At 42.3% G+C, this 20,776-nt stretch overlaps 1 protein-coding gene across 2 annotated transcripts in view; it reads left to right on the forward strand.

Annotated features, from left to right (window-relative positions):
- col9a2 (procollagen, type IX, alpha 2) overlaps positions 1-20,776 on the forward strand; it is a 188,009-nt gene that overhangs the window by 93,822 nt on the left and 73,411 nt on the right. For both annotated transcript variants that reach the window (XM_048558361.2, XM_048558363.2), the window contains exons 13-17: positions 6,421-6,474; positions 9,264-9,317; positions 10,124-10,177; positions 14,742-14,795; positions 19,117-19,170. In XM_048558361.2, coding sequence (XP_048414318.1) covers positions 6,421-6,474; positions 9,264-9,317; positions 10,124-10,177; positions 14,742-14,795; positions 19,117-19,170 — 270 coding nt within the window. The remainder of the gene's footprint in view (positions 1-6,420; positions 6,475-9,263; positions 9,318-10,123; positions 10,178-14,741; positions 14,796-19,116; positions 19,171-20,776) is intronic.

Genomic DNA, 20,776 nt, shown 5'->3' on the forward strand with positions numbered 1-20,776 from the left:
TTCCCCCACTTTCCTCATATATTTATCTTTGCACAGTTCTGCCAAATTGTTGACTGAATGTTTAAACTGTATGCTTTAAACTGCAATTCGTGCACATTATAAAATGCTGCTGGATTCAAGGATTCCTGAACATTTTCCTAACAGGAGATTCCTGGCAATAAAGATACACATTACACCATGAACATTCTAAGGGTCTCTGCTGCTTAGGGAGTTATACAGCCATTCAGCATACAACCATGCCCTTCAGCCCACCATGTCTATGCTGACCAACAAACAACAAATTACACTAATCCCATTTAACTGCACTTGGTCCATAGCCTACTATGCCCTGGCATTTTGAGTTCTCATTCAGATTCTTTTCAAATATTGCAAAAGTACCTGCCTGTACCACTATCTCAGGCAGCACATTGCGTATTTCTAGAACCCACTGGGTGAAAAAATTCTTTCTCAGATCTCTTCGAAAACACTTGCTCTTCACCTTAAACCTATGCTGTCTGGTCCTAGATATATCTGCCATAGGGATCCTGTCTATGCCTCTCGTAATTTTGTATGCCTCAATCAGATTTCCTTTGTTTTTCTTGGAGCAGAGAAGACGAACCCAACCTGTCCAGTCTCTCCTCATAACTGAAACTTTTAATCTTAGGACAATATCCTGGTGAATTTCCTCTTCATCTGCTCCAGTGCAATCATATCTTTCCTATTATGTGGCAACCAGAACGGTATACAGTATTCCATCTGTGGCCGAACCAATGTCTTGTAAAATTGCAGCATGACTTCATTGCTCCTATATTCTACTGGCTAATGAAGGCAGCCATCCCATATGCCTTCTTCACCACCCTGTCTACCTGTGCTGACACATTCAGTGATCTATGGACTTGTACATCAAGGTCCCTTTGTTCCTCAGCACTCCCTACCATTCACTGTGTATATCCTTCTGTTATCTGCATAGTTCACACTTATCAGGATTAAATTCCATCTGCCATTGCTCTGCCCAACCTACCAGCTGATCAATATCAGACTGTAACCTGAGACCATCCTCCTCACTATGAACAACTCAAATTTTTATGTCGTTTGCAAACTTAGTAATTATATCTTCTGCATGGACATCCAAGTCTTTAATGTACATAACAAACAATGAGCGTCCCAGTATTGATCCCCATGGTACACTACTGGTCACAGGCTACCAATCATAAAAACATCCTCCACCATCGCTCTTCGCCTCCAATTTTAAAGCCAATTTTGGACCCAGTTTGTCAACTTACTTTCGATCTCATGGGCTGTTACCTTTTGGACCAGCGTTCCAAAGGGACCTTTTCAAAGTCCTTACTGCATTCGCGAGTTTTGAGAAGATTTGTAGCTCAGGTTGAGGTTCTGGATGTGAGTTTGCTCGCTGAGCTGGAAGGTTAGTTTTCAGTCGTTTCGTCACCATTCTAGGTAACATCATCAGTGAGCCTCTGACGAAGCGCTGGTGTTATGTCCCGCTTTCTATTTATATAAATAGAAAGTGGGACATAACACCAGCGCTTCGTCGGAGTCTCACTGATGATGTTACCTAGAATGGTGACGAAACGTCTGAAAACTAACCTTCCAGCTCAGCGAGCAAACTCACATCCTTACTGCATTAATTGCACTTCCCTTTCAATATATTTAGTCACCTTTTCAAAAAACTCAATTAAAGTAGCTTTGACAGAAAATTCCTCTAACTAATCTGTGCTGACTATCCCTGATCAATTCCTACCTCTCCAAGTATTGTTTAACCCTATCCTTCAGAATGTTTTCCAATTATTTCCTTTTTTAACGGCATCAAACAAACTGAAATGTCATTGATTGCCCTATCTCTGCTGCCCTGCTTGAACGAAAGAACCATATTAACTATCCTCCAGTCACCTGTGGCCAGCAAAGTATTAAATATCTCTGTCAGGGCCCCAGCAAACTGCTCTCTTGCCTCCCGTAGCATCCAGAGATACATCTCATCAGGCCCTGGGGATTAATGTATCTTCATGGCGCTCAAACATCTAATACAACCTCCTTGTTAACCTTAAAATGGTCTAGAACCTCACCATCCCGGCTGAAATCCCCAGCTACAATGTCTTTCTGTATGAATACAGATAAAAAATATTTATTTCAGACCCTACCCACCTTAACTGGCTCCACAGATAGGTGGTCTGTAATAGATCCCAAACTTTCCCTGGTAATTCTCTCACTCTGTGAATATACTGATAAAAAGCCTTGAGGATTTTCTTGATTCCATCTGCCAAAGATATTTTGTGCCCCACTTTCCCCTCCTAATTTTCTTTTTAAGCAACACCCCCTACACTGTCTATACTTTTGAAGAGCCTCCCCTGCTTTAATGTGCTGTACCTTCCTCTTCTTTAGAAATTCTCAAAATTCTTTGACATCCAGGACTCCCTGGACCTGCTTCCCTTGCCCTTCACTCTCAGAGGAACATGATGGCCCCCTGAACACTCACTATACTACTTATAAAAAGACTCACAGTTTCCAAATGTAGACTTATTTGCAAGTATCTGCTCCCAGTCTGTTTGCCGTATCCCATCTAATGACATTAAAGTCAGCCTTCCCCCCAATTTAGGCACTTAATTTCTACACCATCTTTATCCTTTTCCATAATGACTTTGAAACTTACTATTATGGTTACCATCCCCAAAATACTTGGCCACTAAAACTTCAGCCAATTGGCTGGCTTCATTCCCTAGGATTAAGTCTAGCATTATTCCATCTCTAGTTGGATTCTGTGGATCCTGGCAGAAAAAGCTCTTCTGCTGCACTTTAAAAATTCCACCCCATCTGATCCTTTCACACTAAGGCGATCCCCGTTAAAACTATAACCCTGTTTCTTGCACATCTGTTCCTCTATCCCCCTCTGACTGTTGGGAGGCCTGCTGTATAATCCCAGTAAAGTGATGACCTCTACTTTATTTCCAAGCTCTACCCAGATGGCCTGATTTGAAGACCCTCCTATGACATCCTGCCTCATTATTGTAGTGAAAGTTTTGTTTATCAATAATACAATGTCCCCATCTCTCTTACTTCGCCCACATCCTGCTTGAAAGTTCTACACCTTGGAATGTTGAGCTGGCAGTCCTGCCCATCCTTCAACTATATCTCAGCAACTGCAACAGTATCATATTCCCACATGCTGATTAATGCTCTAAGTTCATCTACCTTACAAGTCAAGCTCCATAGATTAAAATAGATGCAGTTTAGCTTTCCAGACCTGCCATGTGTCTTATCTTATCTTCCCCATCTACTGAAATGTCCTGGCATTCTTTCTGTATCTGATTGGACCTTACTATCAATTTTACATCTACTCTGTGTCCTATCCATCGCCAAATCAGTTTAAGGCTTCCCAACGAGCCATCTCGAAAGCTGGTTCTTAAGCAGCCAATCCTCTTGCTCCATGCCACTTTTTGAATCATAACATCCTCTCAGGAGTTCCACCTCCAGATTCACCCCAGGGTCACTCCTCCCCACTCCTTCTCCCTCACCTTCCCCTCTCCTCCTTCCTCTCCCCTCCCACTCCCTCCTCCTCTCCCTCCCTCTCTCCCTCCCCCCCTCCCTCTCTCCCCCTTTCCCTCACCTTGTCCCTCTCCTTCTCTCTCTCCCTCACCTTCTCCGTCTGTTCACCCCCATGTTCACTAAGCTCCTCTTTTTCTCTCTACACCTTGTTGCATCTCCAACTGATCTCCTTCTCTTTTAAAATACTGTGTATTATTGGGTGTAAGACTTCTTTATTCTTGATTCATTTACGGGATAAGGGCACCTCTGGGTAGGCAGCATTTATTGCCCATCCCTAATTGCCCAGAGGGCAGTTAGGTATCAACCACATTGCTGTGGGTCTGGAGTCACATATAGGCAAGAGCAGGTAAGGATGGCAGGTTCCTTCCTTAAAGGACATTAGTGAACCAGGTTGGTTTTTCTGACAATCGACAATGGATTCATGGTCATCATTAGATTGTTAATTCCAGATACTTAGTGAATTCAAATTCCACCATCTGCCGTGTTGGGATTTTAACCTGGGTCCCCAGAATGTTATCTGGGTCTCTGAATGAACTGTTCAGCAATAATACTCGGCCATCGCCTCCCCAGAATTGCCCTAGCATACATGCAGGATGTTATATGGTATGTAATGTATGCATATGATACAACATATAACATCCTGCATGTATCCTAAAATAACCCATCATGCTTTGCTAAGTGGAACATCATATATGTTTTGAAATATCACATTTTGCACAGCCTCGTATAACACTACATATCCAATGTAATACAATATATTACTGGGCACAACACTCCTGCATGTAGTGTGCAATAATGTGCTGTGCATTACTGGCTACAACACACTGCTTAAACAATGGCACAATGTTTGTTATTCGATATTGCAATCCTTTATCCATTATGTAATATGGCACAAAGAGTTAATCAGTAAAATGTGGAATATGTTAGACAATAGCAACATATTACTTGGTATAACACTGCATTTATAATTCACCGTATGTTACTGGCTATAACACCGTATGTATTCCATAATAAAACAAAATGTGTGGAACACTATATCTTGGACAGTAACACATTGTGTGCTGTTCAGAATAATTGTAAGTACTGTATGAAAGCAGTGTGTACAAGCTTTCTTACTTGTGTATATTATGTAGTTACAGGCCATTCATTAGTGATCACAACTCTATATAAAGTAAGTTTGCGCACCATGTATTAGCAGAACTGAATATAACAGCTTCCTGTGTATTACTGAATACTACACTAGATATTGTACAATAACACATTGAGTTATTGGGTATATATTACATATTAATACTCCATATGCTACTCTGTGTAGCCGACTGTATTTATTCTGTGTTACTGGACATAGTACTGTCTGTAACACACATTGCATAACAGTGTGTTATGAGCTTAAACACACCTGTGTGTATTTTCAATAATTAAATGTAAATCACTGGGTCTAACCCTAGATTATGGCCTTATGGTCTTATTATCTTGTTATTATCTTATGGTCTTATTATATGCTACACTGTTTAAATATTAAATGCTAACAATACCAAGGATGGCATTGTATATATTATGTAATAATAATGCATGTAATGCTGTATAATAACACACTTCATATTGTGTGTAATACCTCTACACACACAGCATTATATAACGACATGTTGTGCACGCTTGTTTATAAAGCTGGAGTTGAGTAGGTTAGGTGGCTGGGTGACTGGTTTGTGATGTAGACTGATGCCAACAATATAGATTCAATTTCCATACAGGCTGAAGTTACCCTGGGTGTCCCGCCTTCTTAACTGTGGGCGTGCTGACCCTCAGGTTAAACCACTACCAGATGTCTCGCTCTGACAAGAGAGAGCAGTCTTATGGCCCTTTGGAACTATGACAACATGACCTTATAATACAGCAGTATATGACAACACACTGTGTTATTGACTTTAACTTCATACATTGCATAGTTATATAGAGTTACTGGGTATACTTTTGTATATATAATTGTATAATAACATACCATGTGTTACTGAGTGTAACATATGCATATATTATGTAATATAACATCATTTGTTACTGGGTGTTTGTATTCTATAGATTCACACTATTTGTTAATAAGTACAACATGAAATGTTGCATATCATAATATGTGTTACTGAGTGTAGCAATGCAGTAAATATATTCTGTAAGAACACTGATATGTGGTGTAGCACTATGTATTATGTCACATATCAAGTGTTACTGTGTTGAACATATGATGTAGTAACAAACCATGTGTTGCTTAGTATAACATATGATATGTAATAACACATTGTCTATTAATGGACATAATGCTGCATATGTTATGTAATAAAGTATTATACATTATAACTATATTTTTAAATGAAATACCTTGTGTTGCTATGTAAACTGAAGTATATAATAACACTGCGTAATGAGTATAACATGATATAATAACAGTAACTTTTGGTTTAAGACTATATTTTATACAATTGCATAATCTTTATTATTGGTGTAATATGGTAAATTTTATAACAATACACATGTACAACTATATTTTGCTCTAAATATTATATCATGACACAAAGTTCTTCTCTTTTCATAAACAACTTACTTATGGTACAGAAATGAATGTCTATACAAACATCAGGTGAAAGGCCTGTCTTGGGAATATTTTTCAGAATGAATTATTTTCATCAACATGTCCATTAGGGTGGTCTTCACTGGCCCACTGTAAACCAAACTCTAATTCCTGCAGCAATCCGTTGTGTGATGATTCAGTCGTACCTCCAGAGTGACCTGCAAACTGTTGACATTTGGCTGTAACATGACCAAATTATGTTGTGCATTTTGGAAATGGTTATCATTAACAAAATTAATGTTTTGTTTTCTTTTTCTTTATAGGGCATTAAAGGTTCTACTGGCATCTCAGGAGAACAAGGCATTCCAGGCCAACCAGTAAATTATTTTTGCTTACTGTTTCTTGTGGATAGCTTCCAAAAGTTACATGTATACCTATGAGGAGATTAGGACAGAGGAAAGCATGAGGCTGATCTCTTGTTTGGTTACCTATGGAGAATTATCTGAAGCTGACCTATTAAGGGAAGTGATCTATGGAAATTGCCCCCTTAGTTTGGTCTATTGTGAGTTTACCAGTACAGAGTGATGGGGCCAAGGCTTCAACATGATGAGATATTACATCTTTTCAGTAAAATTCAGCTTTGCATTGATCTAGAGATTAGAGAAACAGAGAACCACCCCCCTTAATTTATATAATGAAATATTTGGAAGTGATGATTAAGCAGTAAGCAAATTGTGAGCAAATGATTTGCAAGCCTAGAATTCAAATATTCAAAGACCCTCACTCTCCTTCATTTACATATAAAAGAGAGTCCCAGCAGAAGCTCCTCATGCCATCATGGTTACTTCCACAAGGAGCTGGATACAATCAGGGCAAGATTCAAAATTACAAGAGGCAGGTTATATAGGGGTAGGAGAGGCTGAGGAGTATGTTGGGGAGGTCGGGGGGCATGTTGGATAGGAGGAACTTATTGTGTCAGAGGAATTGTTAGGCGGGGGGATTGTTAGGTAGGGTGTGTCAGGTAGAGGTATCTGTTTGGAGGGATGTTGTTGGCTGGGTTGGATTTTATTGGGTGAGGGTAACGGCTGGGTGAGATGTTTGTTGGGTTTTGGGTGTTTGTGCCATATCGAGTATGAGTTGTAGCTTTGGAGGAGTGGATGGGTAGGGAGGGTATTGGGAGGATAGTTTGTTGGATGGAGGGGATAGTTGTGTGGATGTAACAACAGGTGCAGTTTCAGATTTGCCCAAAAAATTCTGTCTTTGGTATCCTTAAAAGACTCATACAAATTCCAAGCTGCAGTGAGTGAACCGTTTGCCCTTCAAGGCCCTCTGATAAAGCCAAAAACATTTCCTAAACTAAGGTAATCAATCCCAGAAAGGACCCATTACCCTGTCATGTGACGGAATGTCTCTATTTCCATATGCTCTGTTAAACTGGTAGTACCTTCAGTTCACCTGGGCCATCTCCAGCACATCCCTCACCTTCCTGGACCTCTCAGTCTCCATCTCAGGCAACCAGCTTGTAACTGATGTCCATTTCAAGCCCACCAACTCCCACAGCTACCTAGAATACACCTCCTCCCACCCACCCTCCTGCAAAAATTCCATCCCCTATTCCCAATTCCTCCGCCTCTGCCGCACCTGCTCCCACAATAAGACATTCCACTCCCGCACATCCCAGATGTCCAAGTTCTTTAAGGACCGCAACTTTCCCCCCACAGTGATCGAGAACGCCCTTCACTGCGTCTCCCGCATTTCCCGCAACACATCCCTCACACCCCGCCCCCGCCACAACCGCCCCAAGAGGATCCCCCTCGTTCTCACACACCACCCTACCAACCTCCGGATACAACGCATTATCCTCCGACACTTCCGCCATTTACAATCCGACCCCACCACCCAAGACATTTTTCCATCCCCTCCCCTGTCTGCTTTCCGGAGAGACCACTCTCTCCGTGACTCCCTTGTTCGCTCCACACTGCCCTCCAACCCCACCACACCCGGCACTTTCCCCTGCAACCGCAGGAAATGCTACACTTGTCCCCACACCTCCTCCCTCACGCCTGTCGCAGGCCCCAAGATGACATTCCACATTAAGCAGAGGTTCACCTGCACATCTGCCAATGTGGTATACTGCATCCACTGTACCCGGTGCGGCTGCCTCTACATTGGGGAATCCAAGCGGAGGCTTGGGGACCGCTTTGCAGAACACCTCCGCTCAGTTCGCAACAAACAACTGCACCTCCCAGTCGCAAACCATTTCCACTCCCCCTCCCATTCTCTTGATGACATGTCCATCATGGGCCTCCTGCACTGCCACAATGATGCCACCCGAAGGTTGCAGGAACAGCAACTCATATTCCGCCTGGGAACCCTGCAGCCATATGGTATCAATGTGGACTTCACCAGTTTCAAAATCTCCCCTTCCCCTACTGCATCCCTAAACCAGCCCAGTTCGTCCCCTCCCCCCACTGCACCACACAACCAGCCCAGCTCTTCCCCCCCACCCACTGCATCCCAAAACCAGTCCAACCTGTCTCTGCCTCCCTAACCTGTTCTTGCTCTCACCCATCCCTTCCTCCCACCCTAAGCCGCACCCCCAGCTACCTACTAACCTCATCCCACCTCCTTGACCTGTCCGTCTTCCCTGGACTGACCTATCCCCTCCCTACCTCCTCACCTACACTCTCTCCACCTATCTTCTTTACTCTCCATCTTCGGTCCGCCTCCCCCTCTCTCCCTATTTATTCCAGTTCCCTCTCCTCATCCCCCTCTCTGATGAAGGGTCTAGGCCCGAAACGTCAGCTTTTGTGCTCCTGAGATGCTGCTTGGCCTGCTGTGTTCATCCACCCTCACATTTTAGTATCTCAGACTGATGCTGCTCGACTCAGCAAGGTGAAATCAGTCTGGAGCAGATGGGAAAGAATACCAGCCAGCTCATCCATCCATTCTAGACATTTGACCATGGCCCTGAGATTTAAGGCTAAACTTTGAGCCCTGGGGCCAAGATGGCCAGGAGTTCTACTCCAATGCATTTTCAGACAGGGTATTCAGGAGCTGGGAGTCCAGCCTGGGTGCAACAGGTGATATTAGATGCGTAGCTGATGAGGTTGGAGCTTAAAACGTCTTGTTTCAAAATGTACTTATTTCTCTTTTTAAACTTCAGGGTCCTCAGGGTCTTCGAGGATACCCTGGCATGATGGGAGCAAAAGGCGAAGGAGTAAGCAATGTTTTTGAAAAGTAGCTCGAGAATTTGATTTGACATCTGAAGAGAGAATGGTGGACTTCCTTTCATTAAATGTGTCAACAGAGCACAAAAACTTCCTTGTCTAGGGTCCCTATCTCTCTGTACTATATCAAGGAGTGTGTTAATACTGATGTGCTTTTTAATTTTAGCAAAGGTGTCATACATCTGGAGCTAGACAGCTCATAACACAGGGACATGGGTGGTTTGGGCCTGAATGGGAACCAGGCAATGGATAGGCTTCCAGCTTAAGGGTAAACCAAGCATAGAATAGAACTTTGAATTGATAATTGGCCAAATACGGGACAGGCCTCATAACAAGAGTCACCAAGGGTGGCATGGTGGCTCAGTGGTTAGCACTGCTGCCTCACCGCACCAGAGAACCGGGTTCAATTCCAGCCTCGAGCGACTGTCTGTTTGGAGTTTGCACATTCTCCCCCTGCCTGCGTGAGTTTCCTCCTGGTGCTCTGGTTTCCTCCCACAGTCCAAATATCGGTAGGTTAGGTGGATTGGCTATGCTAAATTTCCTGTAGTATCCAGGGATGTATAGTCTAGGTGGATCATCTATCAGAAATGCAGGGTTACAGGGATGGGGTGGATCTGGTTGGGATGCTCTTCAGAGGGTCAGTGTGAACTTAATGGGCAAATGGCCTGCTTCCACACTGTAATGCTTCTGTAATTATGGGATTGGTTCAGTTGCTGTTCCAGACCAAGCACAGCTGGGTCTCACGGCATGTGTTATTTAAGTACTATTCTTGATGTAATGATTTCTCTCTTCACAGGGTCCTCGTGGATACAAGGGCATGGTGGGTCCACCTGGTCCAATGGGTCTTCAGGTGAGTGAAACATCAACAGTTCTCTCTTTCTCGATTTCTCACATTTCTTTCTTAATGAAGTGTTCTTGGCTGATGGCTGTTTAAAGGGAAATAAAAAGTTGATGCATCACCTGTAGTGAATGGAGCTGGAACTCCCACATTCTTCACAAATCAGCATAGAGTTTGATTCATTAATTCAATATTGTCTCAAATACAGTATTTAAAATGTGCATTGCGTTTTATAAGAGACAGTCAAACATATCATTTTAATGACGTATGCAAGGTCAAAATGTCAGTTTTGAAGTAGTGAGCTACACTTAGCTACCAATAGCAAGTCAAAATCCCCAATTGATGATTGAAGAAACAGAAATCTTGTCCAGCAACAAGAAATACATTTGATTAACTTTTTAGGAGTCACGCATAAAACCTGACATATTATCCACCACTCTGTAATTGATCTATAAGTCCCAGAAAGATTTACAAAAATAATATGTGGTTGTCTTAAAGCATTACAGCAGCACATATTGAAACAAAAGCAGAAACTGCTGGAGATGTTTAGCAGGTCTGGAAGCATCTGTGGAGAGCAAGCAAGGAGAAAGCAGAGTAATACTAAGGAAGGGTGATCTCAAAACATTAATTCTGCTTTCTCTCCTCAGATCCTGTCAGATATGCTGAGTTTCTCCAGCAATTTCTGTTTTTGTTTCAGATTTTAAGCATACACAGTTCGGTGCTTTACTTAAGTACATTTTGAAGTAATGGCTCAATTTTCCATCTCCCTGCTAAACCATTGGCTATAATTATTAGATAACTTCTTGGACCATTTAGTGAATAAATGCCCTTTCACCAGAATTAAAATTCTGGTGTGACATGATGGAGCACTCCTGTTGCTTCTTTATACCAAGATGACAAAGCGTGGGGCTGGAAGAACACAGCAGGCCAAGCAGCATCTTAGGAGCACAAAAGCTTTATACCATCTGGCCTGCCATGAGCAACGCCACAGAGGATTAGTTAATAATCAAGTCCAGTGCTGTCACTTCATTCACGACAGGATTTCATAAATGTTGCTGCTATTTTGTGAGTCCTGGTCACCTCCATTTGTTCTGTTTGAAGGCCACTTTAGACACTTTCCTGTATACTGTGAGTGAAACCCGAATATAAATATCCACCCACTACCCCCACACTATCAGCTTCTGCATGCAGTCATGCTCTTCAGGACAGGTACCAGGTAGGTTTCTACAAGGAGGAGAAAAGTAAAGCTATGGGACAATTACTGTCTTAAACATTTCAGTTAATTAGAAGGTGAAGTCTTCAAAAAATAAAAGGATTCGTAGGCTGCCGTTTTGTCTTAATTTGAGAATTCCTCCTCTTTGACTATAACCATGGTCCCATTATTCCCAATGGTTCCTATGGAGTTTCATGAAAATATAATTCTGGTGTTGTCATGACACAGGGATAGCAAACTAAACTGAATCAGCCTCACAATCACTCAATTCATACAACAGTGAAATTAGAATATTCATCAATCCTTAAACTAACTGAGTTTTTCCCAACCAGCCTTTACAAATAACAGAACTTGGACATGAAGTTTATAACTTAAACAATAATTAACAATTTATAATTAAGAATAACTTATTAATTATTAATAGTTATTACTACTTAGCAGGAGACATAATTGATGAGACAATCTGGCTTAGATTGTAGATATTAATCAGTCTTCTTTGAATATAATCCTCCACTCACAAGCCCGTAGACAGAGAGACAGAGTTAAGCGATAAATTGAAAGGAAAATAAAAGAATCATAATTTTCCAGTTCAATGAACATTTGAATGTCATGCTTCATGAAATCCTTTCCTTGAACTCCAAAGTCACCAGGTAACACATGTAGTTTCTGGAGACCTCTGGAGACCCTAACTTATTTCTTATGACAAGGATTCTTTTCTCAGAACTTTCAATAAGTTGATAACTGGAGAATAACTAGAGAGAGCTTCCTAGTGTAGCAGCTTATAAAGGTCAAACTGTCTCACCCCCAAAATCTCAGTCAGAGCCAGTTCATTTTTTATTTCGCTTTCCTTTTCAGCATCATCTGTGGTTGGCTGGTCAGCACTGATCCTCCCTTGATTGACAAATTCAGCATCCGATCAGTTGCCAGTCCCTGAGCATACTAGCATCTTAGCGTCAAATTGTCGACAGAGTCCTTAAAGCAGTAATTAATCTGCATTATCTTTCCAGGCCAATTTCTAACCACATACATCAGTGTTTTGTCTCTCTTTCTTTTAAAAATAAGCTGCTCATCAAAGTTCCAAATGCAGTTTTCAACTGCAACTCACAGTTCCAAACCAAAAATTAGAGAAATGAGAAAAAAATAGTGATGATCTCACTAGTGTCACTGCATTGATAAGATCAGTTGGCATATTTTCAGCTGTATAGGGAAAGTTGGGCAGCTGTGAAATCTCTGTGAGGAAAATGTCAAAGCCCCGTTATGAAGATGGATAAACATAAGATTATGAGATTTGGAGCAATGGGGAAATAGAGGTATGGTGGTATCTAGTGGTTTAGTAATCCAGAGGCTCAGACCAATGTTCTGGGTATGTGGGCTTGAATCCAACCATGGTAAATGGTGAGATTTGAATTCAGTAAAAATCTTGAATTAAAAGCTGGTCTAATAGCAATCATGTAACCATTTTCGATTATGGTAAAACCCCTTCTAGTTCACAAAAGGACTGTAGGGAAGGAAATCTGTCACTTTTACCTGATCTACGTGAAATTCCAGAACCCATAGCAATGTGATTGACTCTAAACTGCCCTTTAAAATAGCCAAGGGAGCTAATCAGTTCAATGGCACACCCCACGTGAAAATGAAGAACTTATTGATTTAGTGCTGTTGAATTTACATCAGCCTATTGCACACAATTAAGTAATGTGGGTCATTTCCTCACAGGACAAGAGCTGATTCTCTGTATAATGTTGTAAGATGAATCTTCACCACTGCTCATCACATTGTATGAGCTGTCAAGTAGATTAGCAACTAATAGTAAGAACTATAGGACCTGCTGGGTCTACTGTAGAAAAGAGAAAAATCCCTTGGTAATATAACAAAAAGAGGCTCGTGTCTTAAACGTTGCATTATAGTAACAACAGTATATATAAGCTACGTTAATAAAATAGGCTTCGTTCCAAAGACTATGAGGAAGACCCAGCCCTTGCTGCATTGAGCTCCTGTGTTCTTCTCCCACCAGGTCCATGTAACGCCATCATAGGGGTGGCACTTATGGCACTCTTTAGCATTAAAACTTCCAAACTCTTACACCTTATACAACATATAGCACTTATACAATTCTGGGCCTAAAACCTCATATACTGCATTAGTTGGTATAGAAAATTGAATGATTTTAATTGTTCAAACATCCGTTTATTATGTTAATCTTTCCCCTTCCCTCTCACAAATAACTCGTATGAAGTTACCTTGGAAAGAGACCAGCCCTTTGTCTCATTTTCACAATGTGCTTCTCAAGGTTTCACACTAATTTTGAGTTGCTGATTCCTGTGACAAGACTGAGAGAACACCTTCTGGCTTCCTGTCAATGGTGATCATTACCAAAGTGTTCCTAGCCAGCAGGAACATCCATTCCATTACATTACTGTTTTTCTGTCCTCATCAGGTATGGTGCTGCTCCATAGAAACCACTCGACTAAAGGCCTTACACGTGAAATAATTGTGCAGTGGGCTGGTGTGAGATGGTGGAGTTCTGGATCCATTGTACTTGCCTCACAAATGACCATGGGTGCCACATTGGATGTTTACAAATCATGTCTCATAACAGACTTCAGTTCTACCTTAGCCATCACAAATCTCTCATTATAAACTTCCCAGCAGCCAGACAGGGATTATTCAGAACAGGAAAATCCCAGTAAGCCCAACAGCTGTGTCCCATTTCCATGGATGAACTCCGTCCACACCAACCTTTTCCCCATATTCCTCAACCCCACCCCCATATTCTCACTTCATCTCTTCAGATCCGTATAAATCTTTTGCCTTTTAAGTCACCTATATATTTTCTGTATGTTCCCCTCAAACCCATTGCTTCAAAACAGTTGGCCTCTTAAACGTCGCCCTTTGAATATCCTTCTGCAGTTTTTGGTCCTGTGACTTGGTCAACCTTTGGGTGAAAATATTTGATTTGATTTTGCCACTAATTACTGTGTTGTTTCCTGAGATTTGGACTCTTCACCATAGGAAACAATTAGCTTGATTCAACCTTTTCCACCCCTTCACAAAAATGAACTGGGTTTCTGTCATGTCTGGAACGCGAACTGTTGATTGGAGAATTCCCATGATAACAGACTGTCTGCTAATGGAGGTGAACTTCTGTTGCAATCAAAAGGGTTTAAGAAAAATCCATCAGTCTCAGGAATGTGCTAATGAACCAGTGCCAGCAAGTGACTTTCAGTGAGGCAATGGATGGAAGCTGCTGTGAATTGTTCTTTATTTATTCTCCAGATTCTACTTCACCATTACACACAAAACTGTTGAATTCTGGTCATTTTATTGTCCTGAGTAATGGCATTTCTTTCTTTCTACTTCCAGGGTAAACAAGGCCCCGAGGGGCCACTTGGAGATTTTGGTGACAAAGGAGAGCGAGTAAGTTATTTCAAACTTGCACCTTAGACTCCTGGTTTCTGATTTTCAGCATCTGCAGTTCTTTGGGTATTTTCTTGCATCTAACCCTCACCTTGTGTAACTGAATGAAAACAAACGAACTTGAACAGCACCTGTGACAAGTATGGCATGTCCCAGAACTACCAATGTAGTTTGATTGCATCATCAGTGTAACAGTATGTAATGTAACAGAATAAATGAATCTTTTGTATAATTGAGATGTAGCCCAACACAGTCACAGGTCATAGAATCCCAGCTCAGCTCGAGAACTGTACAGTTTGGGACTCTTGGCTCCAGGGATGGTGGTTATGCAGGGATTTTGGGTGGAGCAGTATGATTCCACAGGAGAGCCAAAGTCTGAGAGCGATATCCCAATTTGATAAGTTTGTGTGCAATTTGTACAGGACAGTGATAAGGAACGTTGTAGGCTGTAACACAAATTCTAAATTTCTATACTGCCTGGGTCCCAACATCCTGCTTCCCTGGTTCGAGTGCCAGGAGTAAACCACCCAATTTGCTCCACAACAGTTTAATGGTCAGTGGGCTTAAGCCCACCCTGGATCAAGTCTCACCTCTGAGAGATACTGGCATTCCCCAGCAGTGCTATCAGGAACAGCAGTCACTGTTGGGACTGCACATATTTCCTCACAAAGGTCACTGCGGGGTAGTTACTAGAATCAGGCTGACAGGCTGCCAGGCAGAGAGCAAAAGGGGTGGGTTGGGGGCATGGGTGGTCAAGGTGGGGTGGGACGGGTAATGTGACCTAGTAGAGGAAGGTTGGGTGGTACGTCGTGGGGGCGGTAAAAGAGATACCCGTTCCTTGCCTTCTACCAACCTGAGCAGTGCAAGTATTTGGTATTCAGATTGGTGCTGGCTGCTACCTGCTATTAGAAAATGTTGCGGCATGGGTGGCTGTGTAATGGCAACAATGTTCATGGCATTGTGACCAATTACAGTGCAGCCTGTGTACTATACCTGTAACCCCACTCCCACCCTCTGAAGCAGGGCAAGATTCAAACCAAATGTTAAAATCCCAATATGGTAGCTGGGTAAGTTAAAATCAGTGAATGAAATAAACCCCACTTGAAAAGCTAAAATGAATACTGGTGACTATGAAATCTATTGGATTGGCATGACACCCACACAGTACACTGTGAGGAAAGAAACTTCTGCCTTTACCCAGTCTGGCTAATCTACTGCCAGCAATGCAGCCTATTTTTAACTGCCCTGTGTAATGTCTGAGGAAACTGCTCCATTCTATCACAACCCAACAGAAAATCTAATAAAGGATAAAACCATCCAGCACTGGCCTAGGCACTAAACATGACAAAAGGCACATAGAACATAAAACATAACAGCACAGTACAGGCCCTTTGGCCCTCGATGTTGTGCCGACCTGTCATACCGATCTCAAGCCCATCTAACCTACGCTATTCCATGTACGTCCATATGCTTATCCAATGACGACTTAAATGTACTTAAAGTTAAGAAACTACCTCTGACATCTGTCCTATATCTTTCACCCCTCAATTTAAAGCTATGCCCCCTCGTGCTCGCCGTCACCATCCTAGGAAAAAGGCTCTCCCTATCCACCCTATCTAACCCTCTGATTATTTTATATGTCTCAATTAAGTCACTTCTGAACCTTCTTCTCTCTAACAACATCCAGTGCTATCCTTACTAATGTTTAGAAGCTAATTCCAAATGTCTGTGTGGACTCTGCACATTCTCCCTGTGCCTGCATGTGTTTCCTCTGGGTGCTCTGGTTTCCTTCCACAGTCCAAAGATGTGCAGGCTAGGTGGATTGGCCATGCTAAATTGCCTGTAGTGTTCAGGGGTGTGTGGTTTATAGGGGGACGGGCCTGGGTGGGATGCTCTGAGGATCAGTGTGTTTTTGTTGGGCACAAGGGCCTGTCTCTACACTGTAGGGATTCACTGATTCTGTGAAAATTGAGACTAGTCAAGCAACAGCCTGACACAGTCATATTCATAGACTTATACCTACCACACATCACCATCACCATTACCATCGTTGGGTATGTCCTGTCTTATTGATAGGACAGACCCAGCACAGTGGTATACTGTCAGGAGGGAGTTGCTCTGAGAGTTCTCAACATTGACTCTGGACCCCATGAAGTCTCATGGCATGAGGTCAAACATGAGCAAGGAGACCTCCTGCTGATTTACCACATATCACTCTGTCCCTTCCTAGCTGATGTATCGCTATTTCTCCATTGAACATCTCTTGAAAGAAGAAGTAAGAATATCAATGGCACAAAATACACTTTGGCTGAGGGACTTCAATGACTATCAGACAAATGGCTTGGTAGCACCACCACTGACAGAGCTCTGAAGGACATATCAGCCAGCCTGGTCTGTGGCAGGTGGTGAGGGAACCAACAGGAAGGACAAACCTACTTGACCTTCTCCTCACTAATTTACTTCTCACATGTGTATCTGACTAAGTGTGAAGGTGGGACTTTGTGTCAATGAGGATATCCTCCACTGTGTTCTGTGGCTCTACTACGGTGCTAAATGAGAGAGGTTAAAAAAAGATGTACCAATCCAAAACTGAGCTTTCATTAGATACTGTGGGCCATCAGCAGCATCAAGAATTGTATTCGAGCACAATCTGTAACCTCATGGCCCTGAATGCCCCCGCTCTACATCACTGTCAAAGCAGTGGTTCCACCCTGATTCAGTTAAGAGCACAGGAGGACAGGTTGGGAGCAGCAGCAAGTATACCTAAAGTTGAGGTTTCAACCTGCTGAAGCTATGACTCAGTACCACTTGCTTGCTGAACAGCAGAATTAGCAGGTGATAGACACACCTAAAGGGTACCCACAATCAGCAGATCAGATCTAAACACTGCAATGCCCAGTTAGAAATAGTGTTGAACAAATAAACAATTGACCAGAGGAAGATGAGGTTCCACAATATCCCCATTTTGAACCTTGGGGGAACCCAACACATCAGTGCAAAAGATAAGGCTGATGCTTTCATAATAATCTTCAGCCAGAAGTGTTCAGGGAATGATTCTGGGGGTTCACATTGACCAGAAATGTAACTGTCATGTATACACTGTAACTTCAAGAGCAAGTCAGAGGCTAGGAATTCTGGGTACCATTTCACATCTTAGCACTGACCTCTACACTCACCCACCGCACTCTCCAATACTTCACCTTCTAGAAGGCACAAATCTACAGTGTGATGGAATACTCCCAACTCTCTTGGATTGATACTGCTCCAGTAACACTGAAAGATTAGACTCTGTCCAGGATATAGCACTCCACTTGATCAGCATTCATCCACCGTTCTACCATTTTCAATGTTCACTCCCTGCACCAAAGACACACTATGACCGGAGCCTGTACAAGATACACAAAGCCTCCTTTGATATTCAAAATACATAAGTACTATTATGTGAAAGAACAAGGGTGGCAGATACTTGGGAATACCCCCTTCTGCAGGTTCTCCTCTATGCCACACACCACTCTGACTTGGAAATATATCATTGTGCCTTCAGTGTTGCTGGGTCAAAATCCTGGAATTCCCTTCCTAACAGCATTGTGGGTGTAATTTTATGATGTGAACCCTGCAGTGGGTTAGAAAAATGGATTACCAAAGTCTTAAGTGCAATTTGGAATGGGCAGCAAATACTGGCCTTGTTTGGAATGTCCATTTCCCAAGTACAAATAGAAAATAAAAATGATACAGCATTGGAAAACCTGATTGTCTTTTGCATGCCACTGTGTTCAGCAAGTATTTTGATTCAAGATGTGGCACTGCCTTTTCCCAGGACAGCTCAGAGTCCAGTTGCTCACACTTCAAACATTGGAGTAGGCAGGCACTCTGGAAGTTCAGGCTCATTCAATACTTACATGCATGGAATCCCAGCAATGAACATCACAATTATATTGAAACAATTAACTGAATAGGAGGTTGTGTTAATTGTAGTGTAATTTACCTGTGAGAATTAACCCTCACAATCAGAGTAAGTGGGACTGTGGACCTTGGTTCTTAGTGTAGACCACTTAGTAATCCTGGTTCTCAGACCTACACTACTACTTGAATATAGACCCATTCTGGGACTGAATAATTGCTTCCATTTACAGTACATTGCACTTCGACATTAATGTGCATAATGAAGTCTGTGTCTGTGGCTGCTGTTATTCCTCTGCTATGCTTTAGAGTGTGTATCACATCTTTTTCCCGCCTGTGAAATGTATTCAGACTGATAAAGTCTCTAGTTGGCCAACCCTTTACTCATTGCCTGATGTCTGACTGACCTATCACTTTGCAGGGAATACGAGGGCAACATGGACGTCAAGGTCCAAGTGGACTGAAGGGACAAAATGTAAGTCATGTTTTTAATTAATTAATAACAACAATTAGCTCACAATTGGGTGTGAATGCCTCCAGCCATTGCATTGTTTTGACCATATTGTCCAGGTTTATTTGTCTCTTATGCTTTCGACTTGATGTGGAATTGAACTGCCCAGAGTTTCTCTAGGTTTTTATCTTGGGCCTATATATATGTGCATAGCTGATCTTAGCCAGAAATTTACTGGGTTGTTGTGTGGTGGTGTTTCTGCTCCTGATAATTAGCACTGGATAGCATAGTTTCTGATGTTGAATGGAGGGCTGAATCAGGCTGCAAGGTGAAGCCTTATGTAGCTGAATATTTCACTGATGCCGACCAATGTGAAAGTAGCTGCTGGGTGAAGTAGCTCACGATCACGGGGACCTGTCAAATCTACAAGACAAGGGAGCAAGGGGGAGCCATCCATCTCTCCATCCATTTAACGAGATCATGGCTGATCTCCACTAACTCTGTTTGCCTGCCTTGCTGCCATAAAATCCATGCTCACAAAAATTCATCAGTCTGAATTTTGAAATTTTCACTAGCTTTTTATGGAGAGAGTTTCTGACCTTGATGGTATGCTTCTAAACATCACCCTGAACTTTTGGATTTTGAAAATTGTGCCCCTTGTTTTTGACTTCTCTACCTGAGACAGTAGCTTCTTTCTATCTGTGCACCCCATCAAATCATAGGGTCATCGAGTTGTAGGGCATGGAAACAGACTCTTCAGTCCAACTCATCCATGCCAACCAGATATCCTGTATAAATCTAGTCCCATTTGTTAGCATATGGCCTAAATCCTGTTCATGTACCCATCGAGATGCTTTTTAAATGTTGTGATTGTACCCACCTTCACCACTTCCTTTGGCAGCTCATTCCATACACGCACCACCCTCTGTGTGAAAGAGCTGCACCCTCGTCCCTTTTAAATCTTTCCCCTCTCACGTTAAACTTTTTTTTTACTTTCTTTATTCATTCATGCATGTGGGTGTTTCTGGCCAGGCAGCATTTATTGCTCATCCCTACTTGCCTAGAGGGCAGTTAGGTATCAACCACATTGCTGTGGGTCTGGAGTCACACATAGGCCAGACCAGGTGAGGATGGCAGCTTCCTTCCCTAAAAGACATTAGTGGGCCAGATGGGCTTTTCCAAGAATCAACAATGGATTCACGGTCATCATTAGATTCTTAATTACAGATATTTTAATTAATTCAAATTCCATAATTTGCTGTGGCAGGATTTGAACTGGATCCCCAAGACTTTATCTGGGTCTCTGGATTAACAGTCTAGAGGTAATACCATTGGGCCATTGCCTCACCTATGCCCTTTAGTTGTGGACTTGCCCACCCTGGGGCAAAGACCTTGTTTATTTACCCTTTTCATGCCCCTCATGATTTTAGAAACCTCTAAAAGGTCACCCCTCAGCCACTGATGCTCCGAGGGAAAATGACCCTAGGGCTTGCCATTAGCGCTTTTTATCTTGCTAAATAATTCAAAGATCTGGCTTAATAATGACCATGTAACCACTGTCAATTGTCATAAAACCCATCCAAGTCACTAATATACTGTAGGGAAGTAAATCTGCTGCCCTCACCTAGTC

The sequence above is a fragment of the Stegostoma tigrinum genome, chromosome 24 (assembly GCF_030684315.1).
Source record: "Stegostoma tigrinum isolate sSteTig4 chromosome 24, sSteTig4.hap1, whole genome shotgun sequence".
Lineage (NCBI taxonomy): Eukaryota > Metazoa > Chordata > Chondrichthyes > Orectolobiformes > Stegostomatidae > Stegostoma > Stegostoma tigrinum.